The following is a 13,060-nucleotide window of genomic DNA, read 5'->3' as shown; positions in this document are numbered from 1 at the left end:
GCAGAGCGCCAAATTCAAATAAATTACTATAAAAATGTAACTTTCATGAAATCACACATTCAATATACCAAATTAAAGCTGTCAGATTTCAAAAATGCTTTACGGCGAAAGCAAACAATGCTATTATCTGAGGATAGCAACCAAGCAAACAAACACAGACCATCATATTTCAACCCTCCCGGCGCGACACAAAACGCAGAAATAAAGATATAATTCATGCCTTACCTTTGACGAGCTTCTTCTGTTGGCACTCCAATATGTCCCATAAACATCACAAATGGTCCTTTTGTTTGATTAATTCCATCGATATATATCCAAAATGTCCATTTATTTGGCGCGTTTGATCCAGAAAAACACTGGTTCCAACTTGCACAACGTGACTACAAAATATCTCAAAAGTTACCTGTAAGCTTTGTCCAAACATTTCAAACTACTTTTGTAATACAACTTTAGGTATTTTTTAACGTAAATAATCGATAAAACTAAAGATGGGATGATCTGTGTTCAATACCGGAGGAAAACAATGTGTAGAATGCTTTCTGGTCACGCGCCTCTAACAAACAGTACACTTCACTGGAGCCTCATTCTGAACATGGCTACTTCTTCATTTCTAAAGGGAAAAACCTCAACCAATTCCTAAAGACTGTTGACATCCAGTGGAAGCGATAGGAACTGCAGGAAGGTCCTTTAGAAATCTGGATTCCCAATGAAACCCCATTGAAAAGAGAGTGACCTCAAAAAACAACAACATCTGAATGGTTTGTCCTCTGGGTTTTGCCTGACAAATATGTTCTGTTATAGTCACAGACATGATCCAAACAGTTTTAGAAATGTCAGAGTGTTTTCTATCCAATACAAATAATAATATGCATATATTAACATCTGGGACTGAGTACGAGGCAGTTTACTCTGGGCACACTTTTCATCCAAACGTGAAAATGCTGCCCCCTATCCACAAGAAGTTTAAGGGTCCAAGTAAAATACCAGCCTTAGTAAAGTTGAACATTTATTTCTAGGCCTTTGACTCTACAGCACTCACCAGTTTTCTTCCCAGAAGTCCATAGGTCATCCCTGTAGACTGCCCAAAACTAGTGCCTTACAGCTGTAGACTTATCATATAGTTATCAACTTAGGATAGTGCCTAAGCAACACACCAAGTAGGAAAACCCTAGATATGGCATTAGAGACAATGCCATGATAGTCATTTTGCCAGAACATTGGACTGTATTCTATATACGTCCAATTAGATGATTTTTGTGTGAGAACTATATTTTGTATACCTTTTGTTTATGCTTTCATTCCTTTTCGGTTCAGTTCCTTTGACACTTAGGAAGTGATAGAGCCATAAAGAAAGTCCCCATACAACCATCACTTAGTGCCACAGCGCCGCTCATTGGGGAGTGAATGTAATTATATATATTTCATGAGTGTGTGTGCGTTGTTAACATCTGCCTAAGTTACTTTCCAGATCTTCCAGTCTGGACGACGACCAGACGACGGATCCGGAATGGCGATCCCAAATCCGGACACCCACGGCCCATCCTTGTGGCGGCATGCCCCGCAGTCAGAGAGCCTACCAAGGTAAATCACCAGAGGGGAGGACCGCAACGGCGATCACTAACCAGGACATCCCCTGGCCCTTCCTGGGGTACTTTGCAGCTTCCAGGGAACCTACCAAGGTAAACCACTAGAGGGGACCGCAATGGCGATCACCAACCGGACATCAACTGCCCATCCTTGTGGTGGACTGCCTCGCTTTCAGGAGCCTACCAAGTTCGACCACCAGAGGGGACTGCAACGATGATCTACAAACAGGACATCACGTGGTCATGATTTTAGGTTGATTTGTAACTTGCAGGATAAACAAGATCCAAACCACCAGGGGGGTATGTCATGACGTTGCCCTCTTTGGACACAGCTCTGCACCATCCCCCTACCTCTGTCTCCCACACCCAGGCTGCTGTGGTCAGAGAGGTCGTAAATTCCAAGGGAAGATTATGCCTCATGGACAGACAGTATAGAGAGAGAGAGTGAGTTTCATAGAGAGAACAAAGGAATTTCTTCCACTTCACAGAACTGGAGAACCGAACGACATTTATGTTCTGGAGAAGGTATAAAAGATCGCCGAAGAATCCAGCTACGAACTGGTCCGTTTGGTACAATTTTGTGAAACTCATGGGAGACAATACGTCCACATTACCATAACGCTGTTTATACAATAACCTCAGATATGAGGCTTACATCTAATTGTTGTGTAAGATGAATGAGTGAGGATGATACTGTTTGTGAAATTATGTAATGTGATTTTGGACTGTTTAATTAACTTCTTGGCGCTACGGATCCCTTAATCATTTTCCTAAACAACCGCTGAATTGCAGGGCGCCAAATATTACTAAAAATATTTATAATCATGCAATCACAAGTGAAATATACCAAAACACAGTTTAGCTTGTTGTTAATCCACCTATCGTGTCAGATTTAGAAAATATGCTTTACAGCGAAAGCAATCCAAGCTTTTGTGAGTGTATCAATCAATGCTAGAACAGCTAGCCCCAAATTAGCAGTAGGGGCATATCCTTCCATTAATGACATTTTAGAGTCCTGAAGGAATTCTAATGATTAACAAAGTCATCCAAAGCAACACACGATGGAATTTCATCAATATCATTTATAAAGACATCTAACCTGCCAATTCGACTGTTAAAATCCCCACTTATGTAAATAGCATCTTCTTCTGTATATAGGTATACTTGACTTAACAAATGACTATAGGAGGAGGATCCATCTCTACCCCCTGTGGACTGTTCAGGTGGCAAATAGCATGAAATAGCATGAAAACAACAAAACAATAATCTGACTCCCTATGTTGAAAGCGCAAACCAATAATTCCTTCTATGGCTTTATGGATAATTTCAATTTCATCATATCAGACTTTACACATATTCCCACTTCCTCAATCCCTGGGGGCTTTCCTGTGAGTGTTGCTGTTGTGACCATACCATACATATCCTTCAATATCAACAGTTTCTTGCCGACGCAAATGCGTTTCACTTATTGAGATAATGTCTGGGTTTAAGGATTTTAGTACCATTATTCATAATGTGTTGTTCAATGTAGTCCATCCGTTACCATTCCAATGCGCTATTGAAATCGAATCTCATAGGGGATGGGAAGCCCCTCAGTATGTAGTAGGTCTATCCACCCCCATGTCCTTGTCCGTGTTGTCCCTCTGGTTGTTCTCGTTTCATGACCCGTCCACTTCCCATTACAAAATAATCCTTTCCTCCTGGTATTTCAGCAGCGTCTTGAAGTTCAGTTCTATAAGGCGTGTGTGAGACTTGGCTGATCGAATGAAGACTTTATAATCAGGATGGTCTCGCAGCTTTTGTTTTTTCCGTAACAGAGCCACTTTCTCCTTCACAGACCGACACTCCACTTTCACAACCCCGGGACCTTTCCCTCTCAACTGCAATCACCTCTGTTTCGAAGCCTATGCCTACCGATATCAACTGGTTCACTTTGGAGATTAGTTCCTCGTTTTCATCAGCTGGCAGACATTGCCAGGGTCGAACTTTGTTTTGGCAGCGCCTATTCTCCCAGATTCTAGGAATTCTACACGGGACTCCAGACGTCCAACTTCAAGAGCTATGTGGTCTTGTAGCTGCTTGTTATTATTCCCCAGTTGAGTCAGCAGAGCTGTATGATTATCCTAAATGGCTTTCTCCAAAGATGCACGTAAGCTATCAACTTTACTATTCATTCGTTTTTCAATACACAGCTTAATTTCTTCCATCTTTTTTCCCATTTTTGTACCTAGACTGTTTTTCTCCGTCATGAGATTAGCCATGCTATTGGCACTTTCTATCTTTGATAAATTCGGGCTCCATGCTTTTCTCACCGTGTAGATTTCTACCGGTGTCCATATGTTTCTGTTATTGCTGTTCTTAGTTAACGTTAGATACCTAGATAACTAAATGTAATGTTATAGCTAGGCTGGACAGATTACTCGCCAAACAATCCCTGACAAGTCTGTCTATTGACTGTATTTCACCCTCACGGGATTCAAACTTCAGCTGCCTCCATTTAAGATCCGATCGCTATGTTTTAAACATTGAAAACGTTTAAATTAAAAAAGTTTGAAATAGTTTGGTCCCATAAAGAAGCAGCTGCGTTTTTCACCGTGTGCACTGGAAGTCTGGATATGTTGCAGGGGTTTGATGGCATAAGCGGGGAGCCCAGCCAAAAGAGAGTTGCAGTAGTCTAGACGGGAGATGACAAGTGCCTGGATTAGGACATATACTGCTTCCTTTGTGAGGAAAGGTGGTACTCTACGGATGGTGTAGATGTGAGGCCTGAAGCTATTGCCTCTTCTGTCTAATGGTAAGTCCGCCACTGATCATCACCATCAACTCAGCCCACAGCTCATCCTGGGATTCCCTCTGTAGTAGTACTCCCAGCAGATATTCAGACCAAGAAAATTAGCTCTTAGTCACAGACGGGCATAGAGAGGAGTAATTTAAATCAGGCACTTAGATCACAGCCATGAGGAGAGGATGGTCTCTCTATCTACACATCTGTATCAGTACAGCTCAGTCACTAGTTCAGGCTTAGAGGGTTATCAAGAGCAGTGACCAACCACACCAACAGAGGGCAAGCCTGAGGCATTTTAGTCCTTTGATGAGATTAGTGAATAGGACTGACTACAATGGATGATACAGAGAGCCTTTTGTGGGCAGACTGCTAGTGTTAGATAATAGGTTATTATTGTTCAGTGCGTTTGCAAGCCAAGGTGATTTTTACATCTGAAATGTTCAGTGTGTTTGAGGGGATGCAAGCCAAGGTGATTTTTACATCATTGATTCTGCACAGTCAGACTGCAAAGTAGTCGATCTCAAACACAAACATTAGATTGGTATTGAAAGAGTGTTCTGCACCTGAATTGGGTATAGAAGTACAGATACTAGAATGGATATTCCGATTCTATGGTGTGGAGTACCTTGGCTGTGCCCAGACGGGTCTCCAGCTGCCTACACTCCTGCTGCAGGGCGGAAATCTCCTTGTCCTTGTAGAGCAGTGTATCTGCATGCTGTGCCAGGTCACGGGCTCTCTGACGGGCAAACGCCCTCTTGTACTGCTCCACCGTCCCCGGCCGCACCGGAGCTGGGGCGTTCACCTGGACAGAGGGGAAGGGTTAGAGGTTAAGGGTCAACACAAAGTGGATGGAAAATGGAATTGTAGGAAGGACTGTTCATCACAAACTTATACTTATACCCCTTGACCCTCTCAGAAAGGATTGTTTTTCACCTGTCTATTTGCTGGAGGCAAGCCGTTCAAGGTTCCAATTCTCACTCACAAAACAATCTTAATCACAATAAAAACAATTGCCCACATTCTGTCCGTGGGAGCGGCAGTTAAGCGAGCCAAGCTTAACTGGCATTTCAAAGTGTTTTAAATATCAAGACAGTCTATAAATAACATTATATATAAAATCAGCCCTGTCCAATTGTTATGAATGTCACACCCTGACCTGTTTCACCTGTCCTTGTGATCGTCTCCACCACCTACAGGTGTCACTTATTTTCCCTGGTGTATTTATCCCTGTGTTTCCTGTCTCTCTGTGCCAGTTCGTCTTGTATGTTCAAGTCATCCAGCGTGTTTCCCCGTACTCCTGCTTCTATTCTCTTTTTGCTAGTCCTCCCGGTTTTGACCCTTGCCTGTTTTCTGGACTCCGTACCCGCCTGCCATTCTGCATGCCCTGACCTCGAGCCCACCTGTCACTGTACCTCCTCGCCTCTGAACTGGTTTGATCTTTTACATGTCCACGACCATTCTCTTGCCTACCCCTTTTGGAATGATTTAATAAATATCAAAGACTCAAACCATCTGCTTACCGTGTCTGCATCTGGGTCTCACCTTGTGCCCTTATAATGAAGTCAAATATAATAGCTGAAGAACTAGCTTTGGCACTCTTAAAGGTTCCTCTCATTTTTCATTGATTGAGGCTTTATTTGTATTGTTTTTGCTGTTTATGGGAAAGGGGAAAGAGGGGGAGAAGAAAAGAGAGAGGGAGGGTGAGAGGGATAGAGAAAGGGTCTTTCTCTCTCAGGCTGGTGAACAGGTCCTGTGTGGAATACGGAGGTAGCCAATGGGCTGCGTGCCTGGTGGCCTGGGTACAAACAGGTGGTTGTACAGGTGGCACACTGGACTAAATGTGGTTGATTAGCCCAAATGTGGTAGAGGGGGATGGGGGAGTTACTCATCTGTGCAGGGGGAATATCTTCCTCTAAATACTAGTCCCTGTTTTATTTTATTCTGAGTGAATATTCATACAGTCCAGACAAAGTGTACAAGACAGCTGTGTAGTTTTACAAGTTTTACAAGTAGTTTTACAAGTGCAGAAAGGTACAAATCTTAGCTCTCATCACACAGGAATGTTAATCGTTAATCGTTAATCTTACGTTAATCGTAAGTTAATCGTTCAAACTTTTGTTGGAGCATCGGTAAATCTCTGATCTGTTTCCCAAAACCATCATTATTAACGTTGCACTTGAAAACCCTCGTAAAGCCTGCCTCAGACCACACAATTCTTCAAGCTCTGTCAAGTTGGTTGTTGATCATTGCTTTTCAAGGCTTGCCATAGTTTTTCAAGCAGATTTAAGTCCAAACTGTAACTAGGCCACTCAGGAACATTTAATGTCATCTTGGTAAGACACTCCGGAGTATACTTGGCCTTGTGTTTTAGGTTATTGTCCTGCTGAAAGGTGAATTGGTCTCGCAGTGGCTGTTGGTGCTTATTTTACTCCATTTATTTTTATGCTTAAAAAACTCCCTAGTCCTTGCCGATGACAAGCATACCCATAACATGATAAAGCCACCACCATGTTTGAAAATATTAAGAGTAGTACTCAGTGATGTGTTGTGTTTGCCGAAACATAGAGCTTTGTATTTCAGGCCTTAAAGTGAATTTCTTTGCCACCTTTTTTACCGTTTTACTTTAGTGTCTTATTGCAAACAGGATGCATGTTTTGGAATATGTTTTATTCTGTACAGGCTTCCTTCTTTTCACTTTGTCATTTATGTTAGTATTATTACAATGTTGTTGATCCATCCTCAGTTTTCATAAAATGGCATGAATTTTGTTCGTTCCTTGCTATTCACAAGGACATAGAGTGACTTCGGAAAGTATTCAGGCACCTTGACTTTTTTCATATTTTGTTACGTTTCAGCATTATTTTAATATACACACAATACGCCACAATGACAAAGCAAAAACAGGTTTAGACATTTTTGCTAATTTATATTTAAAAAAATGGAAATATCACATTTACATAAGTATTCAGAACCTTTACTCAGTACCTTGTTGAAGCACTGTTGGCATCGATTACAGCATCGAGTCTTCTTGGATATGGCGCTACAAGCTTGGCACACCTGTATTTGGGGAGTTTCTCCCATTCTTCTCTGCAGATCCTATCAAGCTCTGTCAGGTTGGATGGGGAGCGTTGCTGCACAGCTATTTTCAGGTCTCTTCAAAGATGTTCGATCGGGTTCAAGTTCGGGCTCTGGCTGGGCCGCTCAAGGACATTCAGAGAGTTGTCCAGAAGCCACTCCTGCAATGTCTTGACTGTGTGCTTAGGGTCGATGTCCTGTTCGAAGGTGAACCTTCAGTCTGAGGTCCTGAGCACTCTGGAGCAGGGTTTCATCAAGGATCTCTCTGTACTTTGCTCTGTTCATCTTTCCCTCAATCCTGACTAGTCTTCCTGCTGCTGAAAATGATCCCCACCATGATTCACCGTAGGGATGGCGCCAGGTTTTCTCCAGACGTGACGCTTGGCATTCAGGCCAAAGAGTTCAATCTTGGTTTCATCATGGCCAGAGTCCTTTAGATGCCTTTTGGCAAATTCCAAGTGGGTTGTCATGTGTCTTTTACTGAGGAATGGCTACCGTCTGGCCTCTGAGTGCTGCAGAGATGGTTGTCCTTCTGGAAGGTTCTCCCATCTCCACAGAGGAACTCTAGAGCTCTGTCAGAGGGACCATCAAGTTCTTGATCATCTCCCTGACCAAGGCCTTTCTCCCCAGATTGCTCAGTTTGGCTGGGCGGCCAGCTATATGATGAGTCTTGGTGGTTCCAAACTTCTTCCATTTATGAATGATGGGAGGCCACTGTATTCTTGGGGACCTTCAATGCTGCAGAAACTTTTTGGTACCCTTCCCCTCTGTGCCTCGGAGCTCTTTGGACAATTCCTTCGACCTCATTGCTTGGTTTTTGCTCTGACATGCACTGTCAACTGTGGGACCTTATATAGACAGGTATGTGCCAAATCATGTCCAATCAATTGAATTTACAGGTGGACTCCAAGTTTTAGAAACATCTCAAGGATGATCAATGGAAACAGGATGCACCTGAACTCAATGTCCAGTCTCATAGCAAAGGGTCTGAATACTTATACAAATAAGGTATTTCTGTTTTTTATCTGTAATACATTTGCAAACACCTGTTTTCGCTTTGTCATTATCGGGTATTGTGTGTAGATTGATGAGTACATTTTTTTATTTAATACATTTTTGAATAAGGTTGTAACATAACAAAATGTGGAAAAAGGCGTCTGAATACCTTCCGAATGCACTGTATTATGGGCAGCGGGCAGGCCTTTGCACATTATGAATATGTCTCCCTCTGCCATATGGACTCATTATCACCCACTGAGCTATAATGGATACACCTAGAGCAACTGACGGCAAAAGAGCTGAGCACAGGACTCAAGAGATATGCAGCTGGTAACTTCAATTGTAAACTACAATGTGCATGCCTGTTTGCAAAACTATTTGGAGATATGGGATCAGAGCATGACAATGTTTTATTTCACACTGTCACGCCCTGGCCTTAGTTATCTTTGTTCTCTTTATTCTTTTGGTTAGGTCAGGGTGTGACGAGGGTGGTTTGTGTGTTTTTGTCTCGTCTAGGGTGTTTGTACTGTCTAGGTTTTTTTTGTAGATTTATGGGGTTGTGTTCATTTTAGGTGTTTATGTAAGTCTATGGTTGCCTAGATTGGTTCTCAATTAGAGGCAGGTGTTAATCGTTGTCTCTGATTGGGAACCATATTTAGGCAGCCATGTCCTTTGGGTATTTTGTGGGTGATTGTTTCCTGTGTCAGTGTTTGTGCCACACAGGACTGTTTCGGTTTGTTCACGTTTATTGTTTTTGTATTTGTGTTCATGTTCAGTTTTTAATATTAAAACATGGACACCTACCACGCTGCGTATTGGTCCGATCCTTGCTACACCTCTTCAGAAGAAGAAGAAGATGACAGCCGTTACACACACCGAGGCTTGGTGGTTATCGAGGGGGAGTGTTGGGAAGATTTTTTGAATTCAGAGGAACTGTTGTCATTTGCAATTAATATAAAAACAGACTTTGTTGAATTTCTGTTTAATGAAAACTACCATATCCTGTTCAAAGGCACCTAAATATTTTGTTTTGCCCATTCACCATCTGAACTGAACACATACACAATCCATGTCTAAATTGTCTCAAGGCTTAAAAATCCATATTTAACCTGCCTCCTCCCTTCATCTACAATGATTGAAATGGATTTAACAAGTGACATCAATAAGAAATCATAGCTTTCACCTGGTTAGTCTATGTCATGGAAAGAGCAGGTGTTCTTAATGTTTTCTATACTCAGTGTATGATCGCCAATCACTTCTGGGACATCAGATCAACAGTTACTAACCTCGATTTCGACTTCAAATCCGACTTCATCTCACACTCACATGTTCCCTTGTTCATACCGGAAACAATTCCTTTGTTTCATGGGCTACCAAAACGCCACGGGCGTAGATGGGGTAGACGAGCCGGCATCCTGGTGAGACTGAGTCAAAGAGAAAATCGACTGGCACTCCCTTCCGTGCTATTAGCAAATGGCCAAACACTAGAGAATAAGATGGACGAGCTTTGTTCGAGAGTCTCCTATCAGAGAGACTTAAAAAGCTGCAATATTATATACCTTGCGTAGACGTGACTGGATGACTCTATGTACGTAGAACTCAGTGGTTTCTCCATGCAGCAGCACGATCGGACGGCCACGGGTATGTCCTGAGGCCGCCTTGTTAATAAACAACAACTGGTGCGCTGCTTCCAGTGTGAAGGAAATCTCAAGCTTTTGCTCACCTGATATAGAAAACCTCATGGTAAGAGTGCCAACACCACCTTGGCACTCAACAAAATGTACGGGGCCATAAACAAACAAGAAACCAGAGACTAAACAAACAGAAACCGGAGACTAAACAAACAGAAACCGGAGACTAAACAAACAGAAACCGGAGACTTTAATGCGGGTAGACATAAAACCGTTCTACCTCACTTCTTCTGCACTACTAGGAGCGCTAAAAGTCTAGATCACTTTTATTTTACCCACAGAGGCGCATACAAGGCCCTCCCTCGTCCTCTCTTCGGCAAATCTGACGACAACTCTATTCTCCTGCTTCCCATTTACAAACAAACACTCAAACAGGAAGTAACACTGATGCGCTCAGTACGTAAGTGGTTTAATAAAGCAGACGCGAGGCTATAAGACTGTTTGCTAGTACAGACTGGGATATGTTCCGGGATTCATCTGATAGCATTGAAGAGTTTACCACATCAGTCACTGCCTTCATCTATAAGTGCATAGACGACGTCCCCCCCCACAGTGACTATGGACATATCCAAACCAAAAAAACATTGATTTTCAAGAAATATCCGCACTAGGCTAAAGGCTAGAGCTAACACTTACAAGGAACGTGACACAGACATGGACAAATACAAGAAAGCCTTCTACGACCTCCGACGAGACATCAACCATGCAAAAGGACAACATAAGAGGAAGGTGGAATCCCATTACCAGGGCGCCGACGCTCATCGTGGATTACAAAGGGAAACCAAGCCGTAAGATGCTCCCAAAAGAACTACAGTGGCAAGAAAAAGTATGTGAACCCTTCGGAATTATCTGTATTTCTGCATAAATTTGACATAACATCTTATCCGATCTTCATCTAAGTCACAACAATAGACAAACTCAGTGTGCTTAAACTAATAACACACACATTATTGTATTTTTCTTGTCTATATTGAATGCATCATTTAAACATTCAAAGTGTAGGTTGGAAAATGTATGTGGACACCTAGGCTAATGGCTTCTCCAAAAGCTAATTGGAGTCAGGAGTCAACTAACCTGGAGTCGAAACAATGAGACGAGATTGGAGATTTGGTTAGAGCTGCCCTGCACCATAAAAAACACTCACAACATTTGAGTTTGCTATTCACAAGAAGCATTGCTTGAGAAGAACCATGCCTAGAACAAAAGAGATCTCAGAAGACCTAAGATTAAGAATTGCTGCCTTGCATAAAGCTGGAAAGGGTTACAAAAGTATCTCTAAAAGTCAGTCCACGGTAAGATAAATTGTCTATAAATGGAGAAATTTCAGCACTGTTGCTACTTTCCCTATGAGTGGCCGTCCTGCAATGATGACTGCAAGAGAACAGAGTAGAATGCTCAATGAGGTTAAGAAGAATCCTAGAGTGTCAGCTAAAGACTTACAGAAATCTCTGGAAGATGCTAACATCTCTGTTGACGAGTCTACAATACGTAAAACACTAAACAAGAATCGTGTTTATGGAGGACACCATGGAAGAAGTCACTGCTGTCCAAAAAAAACATTGCTCCACGTCTGAAGTTCGCAAAAAAGCACCTGGATGTTCCACAGCGCTACTCGCAAAATATTCTGTGGACAGATGAAACTAAAGTTATGTTGTTTGGAAGGAACACACAACACTATGTGTGGAGGAAAAAGGTACAGCACACCAACATCAAAACCTCATTTCAACTGTAAACTATGGTGGAGGGAGCATCATGCTTTGCTGCCTCAGGGCCTGGACAGCTTGCTATCATCGACGGAAAAATGAATTCCCAGGTTTATCAAGACATTTTGCAGGAGAATGTTAGGCTATCTGTCTGCCAATTGAAGCTCAACAGAATGAGGTGATGCAACAGGACAACAACCCAAAAGACAGAAGTAAATCATCAACAGAATGGCTTGAACAGAAGAAAATACGCCTTCTGGAGTGGCCCAGTCGGTCCTGACCTCAACTCGATTGAGATGCTGTGGCATGACCTCAAGAGAGCAGTTCACACCAGACATCCCAAGAATATTGTGGAACTGAAACAGTTTTGTAAAGAGGAATGGTCCAAAATTCCTCCTGACCGTTGTGCAGGTCTGATCCGCAACTACAGAAAGCGTTTGGTTGAGGTTATTGCTGCCAAAGGAGGGTCAACCTGTTATTAAATCCAAGGGTTCACATACTTTTTCAACCTGCACTGTGAATGTTTACACGGTGTGTTCAATAAAAATATGAACAATTATAATTGTTTGTGTGTTATTAGTTTAAGCAGACTGTGTTTGTCTATTGTTGTGACTTAGATGAAGATCAGATGAAATTGTATGACCAATTTTTTCAGAAATCCAGGTAATTCTAAAGGGTTCACATACTTTTTCTTCCACTGTAAATGTGTTTCATGCTCGATTCTAGAAATATAACACTGTTATATATAACACTGAAATATAACACAGTCTTGTGTGAAAGCCCCTGTTGTTTTGGATGACTGTGTGATCTGGCTATTCATGGCCGATGTGAGTAAAACTTTGAAACATGTTAAAGCTCGCAAGGTCGCCAGTCCAGACGGAATACCAGGGCGCGTTCTCAAAGCATGCGCAGACCAGCTGGCAAGTGTCCTCACGGACATTTTCAAGGTCTCCTTGTCACAGTCTGTAATCCCAACATGTTTCAAGCTGACCACTATTGTCCCTGTTCCCAAGAACTCCAAGGTAACCTGTTTAAATTACTACAGCCCTATAGCATTCACATCTGTAATGATGAAGTGCTTTGAAAGGCTGGTCATGACACACATCAATACCATCAACCTAGACACCCTGGATCCATTCCAATTTGCATACCGCCCCAACAGATTCACAGATGATGCAATCTCAATTGCACTTCACACGGCCCTCTCCCACCTGGACAAGA

General features: G+C 42.3%; 1 protein-coding gene across 8 annotated transcripts in view; it reads right to left on the bottom strand.

Moving 5' to 3' along the window:
* Positions 1-13,060, bottom strand: part of LOC129822141 (peripheral-type benzodiazepine receptor-associated protein 1-like) — a 177,231-nt gene that overhangs the window by 80,260 nt on the left and 83,911 nt on the right. For all 8 annotated transcript variants that reach the window (XM_055880143.1, XM_055880187.1, XM_055880158.1 and 5 more), the window contains exon 4: positions 4,997-5,173. In XM_055880143.1, the coding sequence (XP_055736118.1) occupies positions 4,997-5,173 (177 nt within the window). The remainder of the gene's footprint in view (positions 1-4,996; positions 5,174-13,060) is intronic.

The sequence above is a fragment of the Salvelinus fontinalis genome, chromosome 2 (assembly GCF_029448725.1).
Source record: "Salvelinus fontinalis isolate EN_2023a chromosome 2, ASM2944872v1, whole genome shotgun sequence".
Classification (NCBI taxonomy): Eukaryota; Metazoa; Chordata; class Actinopteri; order Salmoniformes; family Salmonidae; genus Salvelinus; species Salvelinus fontinalis.
This window is presented reverse-complemented; position numbering and strand designations above follow the sequence as displayed.